We start from the raw sequence: 25687 nt of genomic DNA, 5'->3' as shown, positions 1-25687 counted from the left end.
ATGTGCATTGTTACGTCATGCCAATAAAGAAAATTGAATTGAATTGAAATTGAAATTGAAATTGAGAGAGAGAGAGAGAGAGTCATGCTCAACATGAGTTCCTGATATATTCATATTTTTTGGTTTTTAGAATGAGATAAACACTCTAATCGAAAAAGAATTCCAGACAAGTGATGAACAACAACTCTATTCATTCAGAATAGAAAAAGTAACTTTGCACCTCAAGTTAAGAAGCTTTGACTCTAGCTAGCTAGCTACACAACAAAGAACTAGCCAGCAGACTAACAAGCTGCCATGGATACCATGAGGGATGAGTTCACCAGACTGGAGGGGGAGGTGGTCCTCCTCACCACCATGGATACCATGAGGGATGAGTTCCCCAGACTGGAAGGGGGAGGTGGTCCTCCTCACCACCATGGATACCATGAGGGATGAGTTCACCAGACTGGAGGGGGGAGGTGGTCCTCCTCACCACCATGGATACCATGAGGGATGAGTTCACCAGACTGGAGGGGGGGGGCCCCCCCACCGGTCCGGGGTGGCCCGCTGGGGGGGGGGGCCCTCACCACCATGGATACCATGAGGGATGAGTTCACCAGACTGGAGGGGGGAGGTGGTCCTCCTCACCACCATGGATACCATGAGGGATGAGTTCACCAGACTGGAGGGGGAGGTGGTCCTCCTCACCACCATGGATACCATGAGGGATGAGTTCACCAGACTGGAGGGGGAGGTGGTCCTCCTCACCACCATGGATACCATGAGGGATGAGTTCACCAGACTGGAGGGGGGAGGTGGTCCTCCTCACCACCATGGATACCATGAGGGATGAGTTCACCAGACTGGAGGGGGAGGTGGTCCTCCTCACCACCATGGATACCATGAGGGATGAGTTCACCAGACTGGAGGGGGAGGTGGTCCTCCTCACCACCATGGATACCATGAGGGATGAGTTCACCAGACTGGAGGGGGGAGGTGGCCCTCCTCACCACCATGGATACCATGAGGGATGAGTTCACCAGACTGGAGGGGGAGGTGGTCCTCCTCACCACCATGGATACCATGAGGGATGAGTTCACCAGACTGGAGGGGGAGGTGGTCCTGCTCAGGGAGAGCAAACAGCAACATTCTCCTTCAGCAATGAAGGTGTAAATTTGGCCGTTTGGAACATAAACTTCATATTTGACAAATTAGTCTCCTTGGCTAATCTAAAGAAGCATAAGAGCAAAACAGAAATAACAGATAATGAAAAATGGTTTGATAATGATTGCAAAAATCTAAGAAAGTCATTGAGGGATATATCTAATCAAAAACACAGAGAACCAGACAATAAAAATATACACCTTCAATATGGGGAAACACTGAAGCAATACAAACACACCCTAAGAACCAAAAAGGAACAGCACATTAGAAATCAGCTGGATGGAACTGAGGAATCCATAGAATCAAACCACTTCTGGGAGAATTGGAATAAATTAAACAAACCTCATCAGGAGGAATTGGCTCTCCAAAATGGAGATATGTGGAGAAATCACTTTGCAAACCTCTACAGCTTTATAGCAAAGAGCCCAGAACAAAAAGATATACAAGAAAAATTACAAATCCTTAAATCAGCAGTCAAAGACTATCAGAATTATGTGGATACTCCAATTACAGAAGAATAATTATTGGAAAAACTATGCACACGCCAACCCAAAAAGGTCTGTGGTGCTGATGGTATTTTAAATGAAATGATCAAATATACAGACCACAAATTCAAATTGGCTATACTCAAACTCTTCGACATTATCCTCACTGCAGGTATTTTCCCCGATATTTGGAACCAGGGATTGATCACCCCAATCTATAAAAATGGAGACGAATTTGACCCAAATAATTACAGAGGAATTTGCGTTAACAGCAACTTGGGGGAAATTCTCTGCAGTATCATAAATAGCAGACTGCATCACTTCCTTGACGAACACAACGTCCTGAGCAGAAGCCAGATTGGATTTCTACAAAATGATCATACAACAGACCACATTTCCACCCTCCACACTCTGACAAACAAGTAAACCAAAACAAAGGCAAAATCTACTCGTGTTTTGTAGATTTCAAGAAAGCATTTGATTCAATTTGGCACAAGGGTCTTTTTTTAATAAACTAATAGAAAGTGGTATTTGAGGGAAAACATATGATGTTATTAAATCAGTGTACACTAAAAACAAATGTGCTGTTAAAATTGGTAACAAGCAAACAGACTTCTTCTCTCAGGGACGGGGAGTGAAACAGGGCTGTCCAATAAGTCCAACACTATTTAACATCTACATTAATTACTTGGTAAAAACATTAGAAGAATCGGCAGCACCTGGTCTCACCCTGCACAACACTGATATCAAGTGTCTGCTGTATGCAGATGACCTGGTGCTGCTGTCTCCCACTAAAGAGGGTCTGCTGTAGACAGATGACCTGGTGCTGCTGTCTCCCACTAAAGAGGGTCTGCTGTAGACAGATGACCTGGTGCTGCTGTCTCCCACTAAAGAGGGTCTGCTGTAAACAGATGACCTGGTGCTGCTGTCTCCCACTAAAGAGGGTCTGCTGTAGACAGATGACCTGGTGCTGCTGTCTCCCACTAAAGAGGGGTTACAGCAGCACCTAGATCGTCTTCACAGGTTCTGTCAGTCCTGAGCTCTGACCGTTCATCACAGGTTCTGTCACACCTGGGCTCTGACCGTTAACCACAGGTTCTGTCAGACCTGGGCTCTGACCGTTAACCACAGGTTCTGTCTGGACTCTGACCGTTAATCACAGGTTCTGTCTGGGCTCTGACCGTTAATCACAGGTTCTGTCTGGGCTCTGACCGTTAACCACAGGTTCTGTTAGACCTGGGCTCTGACCGTTAACCACAGGTTCTGTTAGACCTGGGCTCTGACCGTTAATCACAGGTTCTGTCTGGGCTCTGACAGTTAATCACAGGTTCTGTCAGACCTGGGCTCTGACCGTTAACCACAGGTTCTGTCAGTCCTGGGCTCTGACCGTTAACCACAGGTTCTGTTAGACCTGGGCTCTGACCGTTAATCACAGGTTCTGTCTGGGCTCTGACCGTTAATCACAGGTTCTGTCAGACCTGGGCTCTGATCGTTAATCACTTGTTCTGTCTGGGCTCTGACCGTTAATCACAGGTTCTGTCAGACCTGGGCTCTGACCGTTAATCACAGGTTCTGTCTGGGCTCTGACCGTTAACCACAGGTTCTGTCTGGACTCTGACCGTTAACCACAGGTTCTGTCAGTCCTGGGCTCTGACCGTTAATCACAGGTTCTGTCTGGGCTCTGACAGTTAATCACAGGTTCTGTCAGACCTGGGCTCTGACCGTTAACCACAGGTTCTGTCTGACCTGGGCTCTGACCGTTAACCACAGGTTCTGTTAGACCTGGGCTCTGACCGTTAACCACAGGTTCTGTCAGACCTGGGCTCTGACCGTTAACCACAGGTTCTGTCAGACCTGGGCTCTGACCGTTAACCACAGGTTCTGTTAGACCTGGGCTCTGACCGTTAATCACAGGTTCTGTCTGGGCTCTGACCGTTAATCACAGTTTCTGTCAGACCTGGGCTCTGACCGTTAACCACAGGTTCTGTCTGGGCTCTGACCGTTAACCACAGGTTCTGTCTGAACTCTGACCGTTAACCACAGGTTCTGTCAGACCTGGGCTCTGACCGTTAACCACAGGTTCTGTCTGACCTGGGCTCTGACCATTAATCACAGGTTCTGTCTGGGCTCTGACCGTTAATCACAGGTTCTGTCAGACCTGGGCTCTGACCGTTAACCACAGGTTCTGTTAGACCTGGGCTCTGACCGTTCATCACAGGTTCTGTCTGACCTGGGCTCTGACCGTTCATCACAGGTTCTGTCTGGGCTCTGACCGTTAACCACAGGTTCTGTCTGGGCTCTGACCGTTAATTCCAGGTTCTGTCAGACCTGGGCTCTGACCGTTAATCACAGGTTCTGTCAGACCTGGGCTCTGACCGTTAACCACAGGTTCTGTCAGACCTGGGCTCTGACCGTTAATCACAGGTTCTGTCTGGGCTCTGACCGTTAATCACATGTTCTGTCTGGGCTCTGACCGTTAACCACAGGTTCTGTCTGGACTCTGACCGTTAACCACAGGTTGTGTCAGTCCTGGGCTCTGACCGTTAATCACAGGTTCTGTCTGGGCTCTGACAGTTAATCACAGGTTCTGTCAGACCTGGGCTCTGACCGTTAACCACAGGTTCTGTCTGACCTGGGCTCTGACCGTTAACCACAGGTTCTGTTAGACCTGGGCTCTGACCGTTAACCACAGGTTCTGTCAGACCTGGGCTCTGACCGTTAACCATAGGTTCTGTCAGACCTGGGCTCTGACCGTTAACCACAGGTTCTGTCTGGGCTCTGACCGTTAATCACAGGTTCTGTCAGACCTGGGCTCTGACCGTTAACCACAGGTTCTGTCAGACCTGGGCTCTGACCGTTAATCACAGGTTCTGTCAGACCTGGGCTCTGACCGTTAACCACAGGTTCTGTCTGGGCTCTGACCGTTAACCACAGGTTCTGTCAGACCTGGGCTCTGACCGTTAACCACAGGTTCTGTCTGACCTGGGCTCTGACCATTAATCACAGGTTCTGTCTGGGCTCTGACCGTTAATCACAGGTTCTGTCAGTCCTGGGCTCTGACCGTTAATCACAGGTTCTGTCAGACCTGGGCTCTGACCGTTAATCACAGGTTCTGTCAGACCTGGGCTCTGACCGTTCATCACAGGTTCTGTCAGACCTGGACTCTGACCGTTAACCACAGGTTCTGTCAGACCTGGGCTCTGACCGTTAACCACAGGTTCTGTCAGACCTGGGCTCTGACCGTTAACCACAGGTTCTGTCAGTCCTGGGCTCTGACCGTTAATCACAGGTTCTGTCAGACCTGGGCTCTGACCGTTAATCACAGGTTCTGTCAGACCTGGGCTCCTGTCCGTTAACCACAGGTTCTGTCAGTCCTGGGCTCTGACCGTTAACCACAGGTTCTGTCAGACCTGGGCTCTGACCGTTAATCACAGGTTCTGTCAGTCCTGGGCTCTGACCGTTCATCACAGGTTCTGTCAGACCTGGCCTCTGACCGTTAACCACAGGTTCTGTCAGACCTGGGCTCTGACCGTTAATCACAGGTTCTGTCAGTCCTGGGCTCTGACCGTTCATCACAGGTTCTGTCAGACCTGGCCTCTGACCGTTAATCACAGGTTCTGTCAGACCTGGGCTCTGACCGTTAACCACAGGTTCTGTCAGACCTGGGCTCTGACCGTTAACCACAGGTTCTGTCAGACCTGGGCTCTGACCGTTAACCACAGGTTCTGTCAGTCCTGGGCTCTGACCGTTAATCACAGGTTCTGTCAGACCTGGGCTCTGACCGTTAATCACAGGTTCTGTCAGACCTGGGCTCTGACCGTTAATCACAGGTTCTGTCAGACCTGGCCTCTGACCGTTAACCACAGGTTCTGTCAGACCTGGGCTCTGACCGTTAATCACAGGTTCTGTCAGACCTGGGCTCTGACCGTTAACCACAGGTTCTGTCAGTCCTGGGCTCTGACCGTTAACCACAGGTTCTGTCAGACCTGGGCTCTGACCGTTAATCACAGGTTCTGTCAGTCCTGGGCTCTGACCGTTAACCACAGGTTCTGTCAGACCTGGGCTCTGACCGTTAATCACAGGTTCTGTCAGACCTGGGCTCTGACCGTTAACCACAGGTTCTGTCAGACCTGGGCTCTGACCGTTAATCACAGGTTCTGTCAGTCCTGGACTCTGACCGTTAACCACAGGTTCTGTTAGACCTGGGCTCTGACCGTTAATCACAGGTTCTGTCTGGGCTCTGACCGTTAATCACAGTTTCTGTCAGACCTGGCCTCTGACCGTTAATCACTTGTTCTGTCAGACCTGGGCTCTGACCGTTAACCACAGGTTCTGTCTGGGCTCTGACCGTTAACCACAGGTTCTGTCTGAACTCTGACCGTTAACCACAGGTTCTGTCAGACCTGGGCTCTGACCGTTAACCACAGGTTCTGTCTAGACCTGGGCTCTGACCGTTAATCACAGGTTCTGTCTGGGCTCTGACCGTTAATCACAGGTTCTGTTAGACCTGGGCTCTGACTGTTAATCACAGGTTCTGTCAGACCTGGGCTCTGACCGTTAACCACAGGTTCTGTCTGGGCTCTGACCGTTAACCACAGGTTCTGTCTGAACTCTGACCGTTAACCACAGGTTCTGTCAGACCTGGGCTCTGACCGTTAATCACAGGTTCTGTCGACCTGGGCTCTGACCATTAATCACAGGTTCTGTCATGGGCTCTGACCGTTAATCACAGGTTCTGTCAGACCTGTGGCTCTGACCGTTAACCACAGGTTCTGTCTGGGCTCTGACCGTTAATCACAGGTTCTGTCAGACCTGGGCTCTGACCGTTAACCACAGGTTCTGTCAGACCTGGGCTCTGACCGTTAACCACAGGTTCTGTCAGACCTGGGCTCTGACCGTTAACCACAGGTTCTGTCAGTCCTGGGCTCTGACCGTTAATCACAGGTTCTGTCAGACCTGGGCTCTGACCGTTAATCACAGGTTCTGTCAGACCTGGGCTCTGACCGTTAATCACAGGTTCTGTCAGACCTGGGCTCTGACCGTTAAGCACAGGTTCTGTCAGACCTGGGCTCTGACCGTTAACCACAGGTTCTGTCAGACCTGGGCTCTGACCGTTAACCACAGGTTCTGTCAGTCCTGGGCTCTGACCGTTAATCACAGGTTCTGTCAGACCTGGGCTCTGACCGTTAATCACAGGTTCTGTCAGACCTGGGCTCTGACCGTTAACCACAGGTTCTGTCAGTCCTGGGCTCTGACCGTTAATCACAGGTTCTGTCAGACCTGGGCTCTGACCGTTAACCACAGGTTCTGTCAGACCTGGGCTCTGACCGTTAATCACAGGTTCTGTCAGACCTGGGCTCTGACCGTTAATCACAGGTTCTGTCAGACCTGGGCTCTGACCGTTAATCACAGGTTCTGTCAGACCTGGCCTCTGACCGTTAACCACAGGTTCTGTCAGACCTGGGCTCTGACCGTTAACCACAGGTTCTGTCAGACCTGGGCTCTGACCGTTAATCACAGGTTCTGTCAGTCCTGGGCTCTGACCGTTAACCACAGGTTCTGTCAGACCTGGGCTCTGACCGTTAATCACAGGTTCTGTCAGTCCTGGGCTCTGACCGTTAACCACAGGTTCTGTCAGACCTGGGCTCTGACCGTTAATCACAGGTTCTGTCAGACCTGGGCTCTGACCGTTAACCACAGGTTCTGTCAGACCTGGGCTCTGACCGTTAATCACTTGTTCTGTCTGGGCTCTGACCGTTAATCACATGTTCTGTCAGACCTGGGCTCTGACCGTTAATCACAGGTTCTGTCTGGGCTCTGACCGTTAACCACAGGTTCTGTCTGGACTCTGACCGTTAACCACAGGTTCTGTCAGTCCTGGGCTCTGACCGTTAATCACAGGTTCTGTCTGGGCTCTGACAGTTAATCACAGGTTCTGTCAGACCTGGGCTCTGACCGTTAACCACAGGTTCTGTTAGACCTGGGCTCTGACCGTTAACCACAGGTTCTGTCAGACCTGGGCTCTGACCGTTAACCATAGGTTCTGTCAGACCTGGGCTCTGACCGTTAACCACAGGTTCTGTCTGGGCTCTGACCGTTAATCACAGGTTCTGTCAGACCTGGGCTCTGACCGTTAACCACAGGTTCTGTCAGACCTGGGCTCTGACCGTTAATCACAGGTTCTGTCAGACCTGGGCTCTGACCGTTAACCACAGGTTCTGTCTGGGCTCTGACCGTTAACCACAGGTTCTGTCAGACCTGGGCTCTGACCGTTAACCACAGGTTCTGTCTGACCTGGGCTCTGACCATTAATCACAGGTTCTGTCTGGGCTCTGACCGTTAATCACAGGTTCTGTCAGACCTGGGCTCTGACCGTTAACCACAGGTTCTGTTAGACCTGGGCTCTGACCGTTAACCACAGGTTCTGTAGACCTGGGCTCTGACCGTTCATCACAGGTTCTGTCAGACCTGGGCTCTGACCGTTCATCACAGGTTCTGTCTGGGCTCTGACCGTTAATCACAGGTTCTGTCAGACCTGGGCTCTGACCGTTCATCACAGGTTCTGTCTGGGCTCTGACCGTTAACCACAGGTTCTGTCAGACCTGGGCTCTGACCGTTAATCACAGGTTCTGTCAGACCTGGGCTCTGACCGTTAATCACAGGTTCTGTCAGTCCTGGACTCTGACCGTTAACCACAGGTTCTGTCAGTCCTGGGCTCTGACCGTTAATCACAGGTTCTGTCAGACCTGGGCTCTGACCGTTAATCACAGGTTCTGTCAGACCTGGGCTCTGACCGTTAATCACAGGTTCTGTCAGACCTGGGCTCTGACCGTTAACCACAGGTTCTGTCAGACCTGGGCTCTGACCGTTAACCACAGGTTCTGTCAGACCTGGGCTCTGACCGTTAACCACAGGTTCTGTCAGTCCTGGGCTCTGACCGTTAATCACAGGTTCTGTCAGACCTGGGCTCTGACCGTTAATCACAGGTTCTGTCAGACCTGGGCTCTGACCGTTAACCACAGGTTCTGTCAGTCCTGGGCTCTGACCGTTAATCACAGGTTCTGTCAGACCTGGGCTCTGACCGTTAACCACAGGTTCTGTCAGACCTGGGCTCTGACCGTTAATCACAGGTTCTGTCAGACCTGGGCTCTGACCGTTAACCACAGGTTCTGTCAGTCCTGGGCTCTGACCGTTAACCACAGGTTCTGTCAGACCTGGGCTCTGACCGTTAACCACAGGTTCTGTCAGACCTGGGCTCTGACCGTTAACCACAGGTTCTGTCAGTCCTGGGCTCTGACCGTTAACCACAGGTTCTGTCAGACCTGGGCTCTGACCGTTAATCACAGGTTCTGTCAGTCCTGGGCTCTGACCGTTAACCACAGGTTCTGTCAGACCTGGGCTCTGACCGTTAATCACAGGTTCTGTCAGACCTGGGCTCTGACCGTTAACCACAGGTTCTGTCAGACCTGGGCTCTGACCGTTAATCACAGGTTCTGTCAGACCTGGGCTCTGACCGTTAATCACTTGTTCTGTCTGGACTCTGACCGTTAACCACAGGTTCTGTCAGTCCTGGGCTCTGACCGTTAATCACAGGTTCTGTCTGGGCTCTGACAGTTAATCACAGGTTCTGTCAGACCTGGGCTCTGACCGTTAACCACAGGTTCTGTTAGACCTGGGCTCTGACCGTTAACCACAGGTTCTGTCAGACCTGGGCTCTGACCGTTAACCATAGGTTCTGTCAGACCTGGGCTCTGACCGTTAACCACAGGTTCTGTCTGGGCTCTGACCGTTAATCACAGGTTCTGTCAGACCTGGGCTCTGACCGTTAACCACAGGTTCTGTCAGACCTGGGCTCTGACCGTTAATCACAGGTTCTGTCAGACCTGGGCTCTGACCGTTAACCACAGGTTCTGTCTGGGCTCTGACCGTTAACCACAGGTTCTGTCAGACCTGGGCTCTGACCGTTAACCACAGGTTCTGTCTGACCTGGGCTCTGACCATTAATCACAGGTTCTGTCTGGGCTCTGACCGTTAATCACAGGTTCTGTCAGACCTGGGCTCTGACCGTTCATCACAGGTTCTGTCAGACCTGGGCTCTGACCGTTCATCACAGGTTCTGTCAGACCTGGGCTCTGACCGTTAACCACAGGTTCTGTTAGACCTGGGCTCTGACCGTTCATCACAGGTTCTGTCAGACCTGGGCTCTGACCGTTCATCACAGGTTCTGTCAGACCTGGGCTCTGACCGTTAACCACAGGTTCTGTCTGGGCTCTGACCGTTAATCACAGGTTCTGTCAGACCTGGGCTCTGACCGTTAACCACAGGTTCTGTCAGACCTGGGCTCTGACCGTTAATCACAGGTTCTGTCAGACCTGGGCTCTGACCGTTAACCACAGGTTCTGTCTGGGCTCTGACCGTTAACCACAGGTTCTGTCAGACCTGGGCTCTGACCGTTAACCACAGGTTCTGTCTGACCTGGGCTCTGACCATTAATCACAGGTTCTGTCTGGGCTCTGACCGTTAATCACAGGTTCTGTCAGACCTGGGCTCTGACCGTTAACCACAGGTTCTGTTAGACCTGGGCTCTGACCGTTCATCACAGGTTCTGTCAGACCTGGGCTCTGACCGTTCATCACAGGTTCTGTCAGACCTGGGCTCTGACCGTTAACCACAGGTTCTGTCAGTCCTGGACTCTGACCGTTAACCACAGGTTCTGTCAGTCCTGGGCTCTGACCGTTCATCACAGGTTCTGTCTGGGCTCTGACCGTTAATCACAGGTTCTTTCAGACCTGGGCTCTGACCGTTAACCACAGGTTCTTTCAGACCTGGGCTCTGACCGTTAATCACAGGTTCTGTCAGACCTGGGCTCTGACCGTTAATCACAGGTTCTGTCAGACCTGGGCTCTGACCGTTAATCACAGGTTCTGTCAGACCTGGGCTCTGACCGTTAACCACAGGTTCTGTCAGACCTGGGCTCTGACCGTTAATCACAGGTTCTGTCAGTCCTGGGCTCTGACCGTTAACCACAGGTTCTGTCAGACCTGGGCTCTGACCGTTAACCACAGGTTCTGTCAGACCTGGGCTCTGACCGTTAATCACAGGTTCTGTCAGTCCTGGGCTCTGACCATTAACCACAGGTTCTGTCAGACCTGGGCTCTGACCGTTAATCACAGGTTCTGTCAGTCCTGGGTTCTGACCATTAACCACAGGTTCTGTCAGACCTGGGCTCTGACCGTTAATCACAGGTTCTGTCAGACCTGGGCTCTGACCATTAACCACAGGTTCTGTCAGACCTGGGCTCTGACCGTTAACCACAGGTTCTGTCAGACCTGGGCTCTGACCGTTTACCTAAAAAAACCAAATATAATGATATTCCAAAAAAGGTCTGGAAATCAGGATGACAAATATAAATTCTATTTGGACACAGTTCTATTAGAACACACCATTGCAAAGACACCACAAATTGGAAAGACACCACAAAAAATCTAAGTAAACTTCAATGCTATTTGGCTCTAAACAGACAGTACATGATGGCAGACTATCTGACCACTGTGACTGATAGAAAACTGAGGAAAACACTGACTAGGTACAGACTCAGTGAGCACAGTCTGGCTATAGAGACTGGTCGTCACAGACAAACCTGGCTGCCCAGAGAGGACAGGCTGGCTATAGAGACAGGTCGTCACAGACAAACCTGGCTGCCCAGAGAGGACAGTCTGGCTATAGAGACAGGTCGTCACAGACAAACCTGGCTGCCCAGAGAGGACAGTCTGGCTATAGAGACCGGTCGTCACAGACAAACCTGGCTGCCCAGAGAGGACAGTCTGGCTATAGAGACAGGTCGTCACAGACAAACCTGGCTGCCCAGAGAGGACAGTCTGGCTATAGAGACCGGTCGTCACAGACAAACCTGGCTGTCCAGAGAGCACAGTCTGGCTATAGAGACCGGTCGTCACAGACAAACCTGGCTGCCCAGAGAGGACAGTCTGGCTATAGAGACCGGTCGTCACAGACAAACCTGGCTGCCCAGAGAGGACAGTCTGGCTATAGAGACAGGTCGTCACAGACAAACCTGGCTGCCCAGAGAGGACAGTCTGGCTATAGAGACAGGTCGTCACAGACAAACCTGGCTGCCCAGAGAGGACAGTCTGGCTATAGAGACCGGTCGTCACAGACAAACCTGGCTGCCCAGAGAGGACAGTCTGGCTATAGAGACAGGTCGTCACAGACAAACCTGGCTGCCCAGAGAGGACAGTCTGGCTATAGAGACCGGTCGTCACCGGTCGTCTGCTCCAGGGGAGAGGTAGAGACAGAGCTGCATTTCCTATTACACTGTGACAAATACTCAGAAATAAGATAATATTTATTTCCCAAAATGTTAATTCAATACAAAGAATTTGAAACTATAAAAGATGAAGACAAAATCTAATATTTATTGGGTGAAAAAGCCAAAATGTGCAGTTTTGTCAGCCAAATATGTGTCCTCCTGCCACAACTTGAGGGACAGCTAGTGAAAAGTGCAATGTAATGTGGATAATATTTCCCATCATGTTTTGTTTTGTCTTTCATACCAGGTCATGTGTCTTCTCAGTCATGTTGACACTGGTCTACTACCATCACTTTAATGTATTGTTGTTCTCATTAATATTGTTGTTGTAATATTGTTGTTGTAATTGTTGTTAATGGTAATCCCATGTCCACTATTATTGATGTTGGTCCCACCATTTATTTATATATAAATATATATATATTTTATATATATATAAATATATATTTTTATTTTATTTTAATTTTTCAATATGTATACTTTGACAATGTAAGTAATAATGAACTTGCCATGTCAATAAAGTCAATTGAATTGAATTGAATTGAGAGAGAGCGAGAGAGAGAGAGAGAGAGAGAGAGAGAGAGAGAGAGAGAGAGAGAGAGAGAGAGAGAGAGAGAGAGAGAGAGAGAGAGAGAGAGAGAGACAGAGAGAGAGAGAGAGAGAGACAGAGAGACAGTTTGAGAGAATTTCACAGAATTCCACACACGCTCTAACACTCAATTCATATGGACCAACTAGTTCTACAGGAAAACCGTTCAATGACTGGAAGATCCATTCACCAAGGTGTTGTATTACATGATCACCAGTGAGTGGCTGTAGCACGACAGGTACATACAGTGGAGATGTAATGGAGGGTTTTGACTGAACTATGCTCATGTGAGGAGGAAACTTCTGATACCTGAAAGACTGTGTTAGCTAAAGACTTTAGCTCAGTGGGCTAACATCGTCTTGTCGTGTGTGTATGTATCCCGTCCCAGCCCCAGGTTTCCAGGCGTCTGGCTACAGCTTCCACAGCCATGAGTGGAGGAACGCCAAGCCCAGCCAGGGCAGCCTGTCCCCTGTCAGCACCCGCCAGAGACACAACATCCTGGCAGACCTCGGCCTCAGCGATGACGAATGGGACAGACCCACCGCCGGCGGGTACATTCAACCCTGTTCTCACCTTTAACCTCTGAACCTCTAACCCTTGACCTCTCAGCAACACCACCACTGGCCCTTTATCTTGCAACCCACTGTCAAACACCTCAGTCATATTTCAGTGATTGTTCTGAATTCCCTGCCGCTAAACATACACACACACACCGTACACAATGGCAGCCCAGAAACACTACAACTTTAAAGTACTATTAGTGAAATATTACTAGTATGTGTACATACTACTGATAATACAGCTGCTATTTGAACTTGACCTTGGCTAACAGCTGTTTGTGTTTGATAAAGAAGCTCTTTATAATTCAGTCATTAGCATATCTTCTATCATAAATCCCTTTTAGAAGCTTATGAATAAAGTACAAAAGGGGACAGGAAGTACAGAACACAGATTTGTTCTTCTTCCTGTGGACTGATATCAAAGCTTATCAAAGTTTCTGTACTATCAAAGCTGTTCTCTGTTCCTGTTTATAGTTTCCCCTCTGGCCTCAGATGTTCCCTCAGTTAATCTAGTTCTTTATGGAACATATCAGGGCTAAAGTGATAGCTTGGTATCCAATGGAGAATAATCATAGCTGAGGATGTGACTCAGCACAGTGGAAAAACTATCACTTTAGGCAGTATTGAAATCTTCAAAGAGATTCAAGTGTAAATGAAAGCAAAGCGCCCTTACAGAATTCTCTTTGAGCCCTGGTCAAATAGGTCTCGTGGTAGAATAGTGTATTGATCCCTAAGGGGGGTTATTGGTTTTGCTGAAGAATCACATCAACAAAAACAACAACAGACATTCCACAAGGAATAGGACAGAATAACTCCTCACATGACCTAAAGGATACATGTTCCTGGTTCATAACTATATACATGTTCCTGGTTCATAACTATATACATGTTCCTGGTTCATAACTATATACATGTTCCTGGTTCATAACTATATACATGTTCCTGGTTCATAACTAGTACATGTTCCTGGTTCATAACTAGTGTGTTAATATATACATGTTCCTGGTTCATAACTAGTGTGTTAATAGATACGTGTTCCTGGTTCATAACTAGTGTGTTAATATATACATGTTCCTGGTTCATAACTAGTGTGTTAATAGATACGTGTTCCTGGTTCATAACTAGTGTGTTAATATATACATGTTCCTGGTTCATAACTAGTGTGTTAATAGATACATGTTCCTGGTTCATAACTATATACATGTTCCTGGTTCATAACTATATACATGTTCCTGGTTCATAACTATATACATGTTCCTGGTTCATAACTATATACATGTTCCTGGTTCATAACTAGTGTGTTCATATATACATGTTCCTGGTTCATAACTAGTGTGTTAATATATACATGTTCCTGGTTCATAACTAGTGTGTTAATAGATACGTGTTCCTGGTTCATAACTAGTGTGTTAATATATACATGTTCCTGGTTCATAACTAGTGTGTTAATAGATACGTGTTCCTGGTTCATAACTAGTGTGTTAATATATACATGTTCCTGGTTCATAACTAGTGTGTTAATATATACATGTTCCTGGTTCATAACTAGTGTGTTAATAGATACATGTTCCTGGTTCATAACTAGTGTGTTAATATATACATGTTCCTGGTTCATAACTAGTGTGTTAATATATACATGTTCCTGGTTCATAACTAGTGTGTTAATAGATACATGTTCCTGGTTCATAACTAGTGTGTTAATATATACATGTTCCTGGTTCATAACTAGTGTGTTAATAGATACATGTTCCTGGTTCATAACTAGTGTGTTAATATATACATGTTCCTGGTTCATAACTAGTGTGTTAATAGATACATGTTCCTGGTTCATAACTAGTGTGTTAATAGATACATGTTCCTGGTTCATAACTAGTGTGTTAATAGATACATGTTCCTGGTTCATAACTAGTGTGTTAATAGATACATGTTCCTGGTTCATAACTAGTGTGTTAATAGATACATGTTCCTGGTTCATAACTAGTGTGTTAATGGATACTTGTTCCTGGTTCATAACTAGTGTGTTAATATATACATGTTCCTGGTTCATAACTAGTGTGTTAATAGATACATGTTCCTGGTTCATAACTAGTGTGTATCTCTGGGGGGGGGAGATTCTCCTCTATTGAGGGGGGGGTTCTCCTTTATTGGGGGGGGGGGATTCTCCTCTATTGGGGGGGGGGGGGGGGGGATTCTCCTCTATTGAGGGGGGGTCTCCTCTATTGAGGGGGGGGGGGGGTTCCTCTATTGAGGGGGGGGGGGGGTTCTCCTCTATTGAGGGGGGTTCTCCTCTATTGCTCAAAGATGATCATCAAGGAGGTACAGAGATTCACCAGAATTATTCATCAATTAACCGTCATCAGAAAAGGGTTTCAAACGGAATCAAATTGGTGTCTTGGTGTTCTTGAAATATTGTTGATTGAAGTATCTCTCTTCCTTAACGTTTGACAGAGCTTCTACTCTGCCTACCGGCCTAATCACTGACAGCAGGTGAGGCACACGGCAGGGCTGTGTCCTTACACCCCTTTAGTTCTCAAACCAACCCAACCCTAACCTCACCTAACCCTAACCTGGGTGGCACAGGGCAAGAATGTACCCTCACACCGCTAATGTTCTCAAACCAACCCAAACCCAATCCTCTCACTGAAACCTCCCAGTCTCCCACTTAAACCAAGCAAGCCACCTTGTCTCTCTCCTAACCTCAACACAACACACACTCACCTGTACCCCAACACCCGATCCCACCTTCACCTGAATGGCACAAGGCAGGGCTGTTCCCTCCCACCACTAACGTTCTCAACCCAAACCAACTGAAATCCTAACCCCCTACTGGTCGCTCCCCTTAGCCTCAACAAACTGTCTCTGAAACACACCTCTCAGCTGGATCTCCGTGCCCTTGGTCCAGCATGGCACATCCGTCTCCTTGTGTCCAAACTGTATGGGGGTGTGTTATCTCCTCTCTGTTTGTGTCTATATCTCAGCCCTCTCCTACCTACCTACTTACGTACAGAACCTACCTACCTACATACAGAACCTACCTACCTACATACAGTACCTACCTACCTACCTACCTACCTACCTACCTACCTACCTACCTACCTACCTACCTACCTACCTACCTACCTACCTACCTACCTACCTACCTACCTACCTACCTACCTACCTACCTACCTACCTACCTACCTACCTACCCTCCTACATACAGTACCCTCCTACATACAGTACCTACCTACCTACCTACCTACCTACCTACCTACCTACCTACCTACCTACCTACCTACCTAGCTTGCTTCCTACCTACCTACCTACCTACCTACCTACCTACCTACGGAGCTTGCTTCCTACCGACCGACCGACCGACCGACCGCCTACCTACCTACCTACCTACCTACCTACCTACCTACCTACCTACCTACCTACCTACCTACCTACCTACCTACCTACCTACCTACCTACCTACCTACCTACCTACCTACCCACCCACCCACCCACCTATGTACGTACCTAGCTACCTGGCCACATACCTACCTACCTACCTACCTACCTACCTACCTACCTACCTACCTACCTACCTACCTACCTACTCTACCTACCTACCTAGCTACCTACCTACCCTCCTACATACAGTACCCTCCTACATACAGTACCTACCTACCTACCTACCTACCTACCTACCTACCTACCTACCTACCTACCTACCTACCTACCTACCTACCTACCTACCTACCTACCTACCTACCTACCTACCGAGCTTGCTTCCTACCTACCTACCGACCGACCGACCTACCTACCTACCTACCTACCTACCTACCTACCTACCTACCTACCTACCTACCTACCTACCTACCTACCTACCTACCTACCTACCTACCTACCTACCTACCTACCCACCCACCTATGTACGTACCTAGCTACCTGGCCACATACCTACCTACCTACCTACCTACCTACCTACCTACCTACCTACCTACCTACCTACCTACCTACCTACCTACCTACCTACCTACCTACCTACCTACCTACCTACCTACCTACCTACCTACCTACCTACCCTCCTACATACAGTACCCTCCTACATACAGTACCTACCTACCTACCTACCTACCTACCTATCTACCTATCTACCTACCTACCTAGCTACCTAGCTACCTATGTACATACCTACCTATCTACCTACCTATCTACCTATGTACATACCTACCTATCTACCTACCTAGCTACCTATGTACATACCTAGCTATCTACCTACCTATCTACCTACTTACCAATCTAGCTACCTACCTAACTAGCTACCTACAGTTGAAGTCGGAAGTATACATACACCTTAGCCAAATACATTTAAACTCAGCTTTTCACAATTCCTGACATTTAATCTTAGTAAAAATTCCCTGTTTTAGGTCAGTTAGAATCACCACTTTATTTTAAGACTGTGTCGTGTCTTTGGGGGTACCATTAAACGGAAGATATGTTTATCAATTAGCTCCCTGGAATTATTATCACGCGATTAAACTGATTAATCGTTTAATTGTAATTAACTAGGAGATCGGGGCACCAAGGAGAATATTCAGATTACAAAGCTATAATTTTCCTAATATAACTTTCCTGTACTATAATATTATATTCTATTACAGTATAGGCCGATTATCTTCTAGTTTCAATGGTGTATTTACCTCTAGTCCAGTCTCATTCCAAACGTCGTAAATTGTTGTATCTGCACGAACCCAGTCTTTACTAAAATCATCCATACATCAATTGTCTTAAAATCATTTATTTACTACACTAAGTAATTAACAGAAAAACATACAAACAGTAATTATCGTCACAAAGGATTGGGATAGGAATGTGCCCTTGTGGGCTAAACAGGCAGGTCGGCCTGTTGAACAATGGATCATAAAAGGTCAGCTGTGGCAGTTACACAGAGTTCATTAATATTAACAATTGAAGGCTCACTCATTCGGGAACAATTGCAATCAATATATATTTACGCTCATGGTCGTTCTGATTCTTGTTGGAGAGTAGTTCTGATGGAGAGTCTCTCTCTCGGTTAGAATGGATCTTTCAAAGCGACATTCATTAATGTCGTCATCGAATGGTTGTTTCGTTGGTCTTCGCGTTCGATGATATAATTTACTTAGCTGCAGACTAATAATTAATATCAAAGACTTGTTCTTATTCTGTCGGTATCAATAGTCTAAAAGTTAACCACGTGGTATAGTTCACTTTCAGTAGAGTACTTGGATGGTCAAACCTCTGGCCATAGAGTGTAGGCCTGGTCTGAAGAAATGTAAATCCGGGGGTGTTTTATAGTGCCCATAGAACAGCTTGTCAAATGACGCCTGGTCCTGTATGGGTCCCTGGGGGCGTGCCTATGACTGAGTTAGATTTGGTTACAGAAATACAATTCTATCACATTACATCAGTACATAGCATCTCAATGTCTTACAAAAGCTTTATCCTTATTAATACATTTCATCCACCCATATGATGCAAGTCTTAAACTGAGTCTATTATATAAACAGTTTTATGGTAATATGGCTATATTGTCTCTTCTGAGTATCACAAAATTGTACCAAGCGGATCAGTTCGTAGCTGGATTCTTCACCAATCTTCCATACCTTCTCCAGAACACAAAATGTCGCTTGGCTCTCCAATTCTATGAGTTGGAAGAATTTCCTGTGTCTCTCTATGGGCCATGTGGCCAGAGACTCTCCTGGAATTTTAGAGTTTTTACGACCCTTTACACACAGGGTGGATTGTGTGCAAAAGGGAGGGGTCAACTGTCCTCCCTGTACCAAAAGAGGCCAACGTCATGACAACTGTGAAATGTCAGAATAATAGTAGAGAGAATTATTTATTTCAGCTCTTATTTATTTCATCACATTCCCAGTGGGTCAGAAGTTTACATGCACTCAATTAATATTTGGTTAAATTGCCTTTAAATTGTTTTACTTGGGTCAAACGTTTCAGGTAGCCTTCCACAAGCTTCCCACAATAAGTTGGGTGAATTTTGGCCCATTCCTTCTGACAGAGCTTGTGTAATTGAGTCAGGTTTTTAGGCCTCCTTGCTCGCACACACTTTTTTAGTTCTGCCCACAAATTTTCTATAGGATTGAGGTCAGGGCTTTGTGATGGCCACTCCAATACCTTGACTTTGTTGTCCTTAAGCCATTTTGCCACAACTTTGGAAGTATGCTTGGGGTCATTGTCCTTTTGGAAGACCCTTTGCGACCAAGCTTTAACTTCCTGACTGATGTCTTCAGATGTTGCTTCAATATACATAATTTTCTTGCCTCATGATGCCATCTATTTTATGAAGTGCACCAGTCCCTCCTGCAGCAAAGCACCCCCACAACATGATGCTGCCACCACCGTGCTTCATGGTTGGGATGGTATTCTTCGGCTTGAAAGCATTCCCCTTTTTCCTCTAAACATAACGATGCTTATTATGGCCAAACAGTTCTATTTTTGTTTCATCAGACCAGAGGACATTTCTCAGAAAAGTATGATCTTTGTCCCCATGTGCAGTTGCAAACCGTAGTCTGGCTTTTTATGGCGGTTTTGGAGCACTAGCTTCTTCCTTGCTGAGCGGCCTTTCAGGTTATGTCGATATAGGACTCGTTTTACTGTGGATATAGATACTTTTGTACCCGTTTCCTCCAGCATCTTCACAAGGTCCTTTGCTGTTGTTCTGGGATTAATTCACACTTTTCGCACCAAAGTACATTCATCTCTAGGAGACAGAATGCGTCTCCTTCCTGAGCGGTATGATGGCTGCTTGGTCCCGTGATGTTTATACTTGCGTACTATTGTTTGTACAGATGAACGTGGTACCTTCAGGTGTTTGGAAATTGCTCCCAAGGATGAACCAGACTTGGGGAGGTCTATATTTTTTTTCTGAGGTCTTGGCTGATTTCTTTTGATTTTCCCATGATGTCAAGCAAGGTTTGAAGGTAGGACTTGAAATACATCCACAAATACACCTACAATTGACTCAAATGTTGTCAATTAGCCTATCAAAAGCTTCTAAAGCCATGATATCATTTTCTAGAATTTTCCAAGTTGGCACAGTCAACTTAGTGAATGTAAACTTCTGACCCACTGGAATTGTGATACAGTGAATTATAAGTGAAATAATCTGTCTGTAAACAATTGTTGGAAAAATGACTTGTGTCATGCACAAAGTAGATGTCCTAACCAACTTGCCAAAACTATAGTTTGTTAACAAGAAATTTGTGGAGTGGTTGAAAAATGATTTTTAATGACCAACCTAAGTGTATGTAAACTTCTGACTTCAACTGTATGTACCTACCTCCCTACCTACCTACCTACCTACTTACTGCTCCACTCGCTCTGCCTGCACAGCCCATTGACACCCTGCCCACACGTTGTGGTCACCAGCCCTCATCAGTGTGGTGGCCTGCCCTGACTGCTCACTGATTGGCTGACTGGGGGTGTTAACCTCTGACCTTTTCCCCCCTCCAGGTTCACTGTGGGTCATGACGGGACCGAGCCGGACCAGGAAGAGAACTTCTGGTCTCAGGCCCTGGAAGATCTAGAGACCTGCGGCCAGTCTGGCATCCTGAGGGAACTGGAGGTAACAAGGAGCCAAAATGGCCGAATACATGTACAGTTTCATTCATCACAGTACAATGCTAACCGAGCCGGACCAGGAAGATAACTTCTGGTCTCAGGCCCTGGAAGATCTGGAGACTTGCGGCCAGTCTGACATCTACAGTTTCATTCATCACAGTAGATTTAAAATGGCTGAGGACATCTACAGTTTCATTCATCACAGCACAATACAAACACAACACTGACAAACCTACGTATCTTCTAGACCAGTGGCTTTACTTATACAGTAACATATTGGTGAAGAAAAGCTCTCAACTCTCACCTTTCTCCTCTTCTATCCCCATCCCTTCCACTTCCTGTTTTGGAGTTCTCTTTTTTCAATTGCATGATGTCACTTCCTGTTGATGTGTGTAACCACTCCTTCTCTTTCCAGGACGAGCCAGACAGGCTTCTGAATAAGAGAAACTTGGTACACCCTTTTCCTTTTTGGGGCTTCCTCTCTGCTTGTAGCTGACACTGTGGCACCCTGGTGCTGTCCCTGTACTGCTGGCACCCCTCTCTCTCTCTCTCTCTCTCTCTCTCTCTCTCTCTCTCTCTCTCTCTCTCTCTCTCTCTCTCTGTCTCTCTGTCTCTCTCTATCTCTCTCTTGTTCTCTCTCTCATGCTAGTGGGCTGCGGGTGGTGTTGTGTAGCCTCTGATGATCACCAGCAGCTTGTCTCAGATCCTGGGGGTGCATTCAAACCCTGACTCTATGGTCGGACATCCATAGAGGACCATCTACCCTGGTTATAGATTCAAACTCTGACTCTATGGTCCGACATCCATAGAGGACCATCTACCCTGGTTATAGATTCATACCCTGGCTATAGATTCAAACCCTGTGTCTATGGTCGGACATCCATAGAGGACCATCTACCCTGGTTATAGATTCAAACCCGGACTCTATGGTCGGACATCCATAGAGGACCATCTACCCTGGTTATAGATTCAAACCCGGACTCTATGGTCGGACATCCATAGAGGACCATCTACCCTGGTTATAGATTCAAACCCGGACTCTATGGTCGGACATCCATAGAGGTCCATCTACCCTGGTTATAGATTCAAACCCTGACTCTATGGTCGGACATCCATAGAGGTCCATCTACCCTGGTTATAGATTCAAACCCTGACTCTATGGTCGGACATCCATAGAGGACCATCTACCCTGGTTATAGAACCACGGCCAACCACAGGCTGAACACTCCCTGGTCTGTCCTCAAGGCAAGCCTGGACACATAGGACAATCTAACTGCAAATATATCCTTGTGTATTTAAGGCACGCCACTAGGAAACAATGTTCATTTTCACGTAGAGGCAACCGTACACATTTTTTCCCTTTGTAAAACGAATTTATCAAGGTTGAAATATCCTTGATTGTGAGTCAGACTCGCTAGCGAAACCTCAACATGACACCATATGTTGTCATTTATGAAGGTGAGATCATTACTCATTTAAACGTTGTTTGGCATATTGAAACTCATTGGATATGTCCCAAATGGCACCCTATTCAATATATTATACACTACATGGCACCCTATTCAATATATTATACACTACATGGCGCCCTATTCAATATATTGTCCACTACATGGCGCCCTATTCAATATATTATACACTACATGGGCCCTATTCCCTATATTATCCACTACATGGCACCCTATTCCCTATATTATACACTACATGGGCCCTATTCCCTATATTATACACTACATGGGCCATATTCCCTATATTATACACTACATGGGCCCTATTCCCTTTATTATACACTACATGGGCCCTATTCCCTATATTATACACTACGTGGGCCCTATTCCCTATATTATACACTACATGGGCCCTATTCCCTATATTATACACTACATGGGCCCTATTCCCTATATTATACACTACATGGGCCCTATTCCCTATATTATACACTACATGGGCCCTATTCCCTATATTATACACTACATGAGCCCTATTCCCTATATTATACACTACATGGGCCCTATTCCCTATATTATACACTACATGGGCCCTATCCCCTATATTATACACTACATGGGCCCTATTCCCTATATTATCCACTACGTGGGCCCTATTCCCTATATTATCCACTACATGGGTCCTAGTCCCTATATTATACACTACATGGGCCCTGTGCTATGAAGGGAATAGTGGGCCATTTGGCATGCATCCGTAGTGCTGCCTGGAGGTGTGTTGACGCTCAGCAATACATTGTAAATGAACCTTGAAATGAAGTGTCAATGCAGGAAGTAAGTAACACCGTGTGAATCACAGAGGTTAGTTTGGAATGAAGAGAAATAATTATGGTTTCAGTTTGGAGACATTAAATCAAAGAGGCTTGACTGAATTAAATGTCACCTCAACTTGGACTGGATATCCCCTGTGGCTCCTCATTCGCTGTAAATGAACATGTCTGTTCATTCATGTCAGTAGTGAAGAGCATTTTGCATTTGTCAACATGAAAACTGGCAAATTGTATGTTGGAATGAATCACACATCTTCCATTTCGAGTCAAAGCGCTGTACCTTGTGTCTTGGTGCATGGAGACTGTGGCAGTGTGTTGTTTGCCAAACTCTTTCTGTTTCTGCAACACCTCTATGCATCAGCTTGGGTGAAACAGTGTTCAGTTTCACTTGTTTGTCACAAACATCAGACTACCACGTCTGGTGGTTTGAGTGACATCACTCATTACTGTCCAATCAGAGGGAGGAGTGGTGATGATGATGATGTGGCAATGGGCATGGCGGTGTGAGCAAAGCATGATGGGACAGTTGCTGCAAGGCGTCTTGGGTTTTGAAGTTTTTCAGTCTTTGTTTGTTTGTTTATTGGGTCGTGATGATGATGAGCCAACCATCTCCTCTAACAGGAACTTTCTATGTTATTATTCTACAATCAAACCATTTCTCTTTGACATACTGCTTGAACACATTCTACACCTGGAACAATTCTCATGTCCATGAGCGTACCTTGTACTTCATATCTCACTTTGGAAGTTCATCACCCCTTTTCTCCCTCTCTGGCCTCTCCCCTTCCCTCTCCCCCTCCTCTCTCTCCTCTCATTTCCCCTTTCCTCCCTCTCCTTCATCTCCTCCGTCTCGCCCTCTCTCTTCTCTCTCCCTCCCTCCCTCCTCTCCATCTCCCCCCTCTCCCTCCCCCCTCTCCTCCTCTCTCTTTTCTCTCGGTCCCCTCCCTCATCTCCTCCCCCGTTGTCTCCTCCCCCCCCTCCCCCTCCAGGCCACCATTATGTCAGGCAGCAGTCTGAGTCTGAACCATGACCCTGCTCCTCTGAGGAGCCACCTGGGTCGGCAGGCCAGCTTCCAGGAGCGCAGCGCAGCCCGGCCGCAGTACAACCAGTCCTCGCGCTCCAACACCCTGCCCAGCGACGGGGGGCGCAAGGCCTTCGCCATGAGGAAGATGAAACAGGAGATGAATGACGTTATGTCGCCCACCCCCGTGGAGCTGCACAAGGTAACGATGATAAAACACCACCAAGCCCCTCCAGGGCCAGAGTACTGCTGCTTTACACTGTTTACATCACTTCATTTCATGGAACGTCAGAGGGGTTAAAATCCCTGAGAAGGTAAGAAAGTTCTGACGCATCTTACGTGTGTGTGTGTCTTCAACTTGAGCTTTTTGACAACGTCATTTATGATGAAGCTCTGGTACTGACATGTTATGATTGTCATCAGACACAGCCTGTCATCCAGTCTATCAATCATGTTATGACTGTCATCAGACACAGCCTGTCATCCAGTCTATCAATCATGTTATGCTGTCATCAGACACAGCCTGTCATCCAGTCTATCAATCATGTTATGCTGTCAGTAGACACAGCCTGTCATCCAGTCTATCAATCATGTTATGCTGTCAGTAGACACAGCCAGTCATCCAGTCTATCAATCATGTTATGCTGTCAGTAGACACAGCCAGTCATCCAGTCTATCAATCATGTTATGCTGTCAGTAGACACAGCCAGTCATCCAGTCTATCTATCACATTATGACTGTCAGTAGACACAGCCTGTCATCCAGTCTATCAATCATGTTATGCTGTCAGCAGACACAGCCAGTCATCCAGTCTATCAATCATGTTATGACTGTCAGTAGACACAGCCAGTCATCCAATCTATCAATCATGTTATGCTGTCAGTAGACACAGCCTGTCATCCAGTCTATCAATCATGTTATGACTGTCAGTAGACACAGCCAGTCATCCAGTCTATCAATCATGTTATGCTGTCAGTAGACACAGCCTGTCATCCAGTCTATCAATCATGTTATGCTCTCAGTAGACACAGCCTGTCATCCAGTCTATCAATCATGTTATGCTGTCAGTAGACACAGCCTGTCATCCAGTCTATCAATCATGTTATGCTGTCAGTAGACACAGCCTGTCAATCATGTTATGCTGTCAGTAGACACAGCCTGTCATCCAGTCTATCAATCATGTTATGACTGTCAGTAGACACAGCCTGTCATCCAGTCTATCAATCATGTTATGCTGTCAGTAGACAGCCTGTCATCCAGTCTATCAATCATGTTATGACTGTCAGCAGACACAGCCTGTCATCCAGTCTATCAATCATGTTATGCTGTCAGTAGACACAGCCTGTCATCCAGTCTATCAATCATATTATGCTGTCAGTAGACACAGCCTGTCATCCAGTCTATCACTTATCAATCATGTTATGCTGTCAGTAGACACAGCCTGTCATCCAGTCTATCAATCATGTTATGCTGTCAGTAGACACAGCCTGTCAATCATGTTATGCTGTCAGTAGACACAGCCTGTCATCCAGTCTATCAATCATGTTATGACTGTCAGTAGACACAGCCTGTCATCCAGTCTATCAATCATGTTATGACTGTCAGTAGACACAGCCTGTCATCCAGTCTATCAATCATGTTATGCTGTCAGTAGACACAGCCTGTCATCCAGTCTATCAATCATGTTATGACTGTCAGTA

The 25687-nt window shown here is 47.0% G+C and overlaps 1 protein-coding gene across 1 annotated transcript in view; it reads left to right on the top strand.

Annotated features, from left to right (window-relative positions):
* The window catches only part of LOC106576653 (glutamate receptor-interacting protein 1), a 153629-nt gene that overhangs the window by 124952 nt on the left and 2990 nt on the right, over positions 1-25687 (top strand). The window contains exons 14-16 of the mRNA XM_082977232.1: positions 12933-13095; positions 20584-20695; positions 23956-24189. Coding sequence (XP_082833358.1) covers positions 12933-13095; positions 20584-20695; positions 23956-24189 — 509 coding nt within the window. The remainder of the gene's footprint in view (positions 1-12932; positions 13096-20583; positions 20696-23955; positions 24190-25687) is intronic.

The sequence above is a fragment of the Salmo salar genome, chromosome 07 (assembly GCF_965601325.2).
Source record: "Salmo salar chromosome 07, fSalSal1, whole genome shotgun sequence".
NCBI classification, from domain to species: domain Eukaryota; kingdom Metazoa; phylum Chordata; class Actinopteri; order Salmoniformes; family Salmonidae; genus Salmo; species Salmo salar.
The sequence above is the reverse complement of the archived record's forward strand: the minus strand, read 5'-3'. Positions and strand labels throughout refer to the sequence as shown.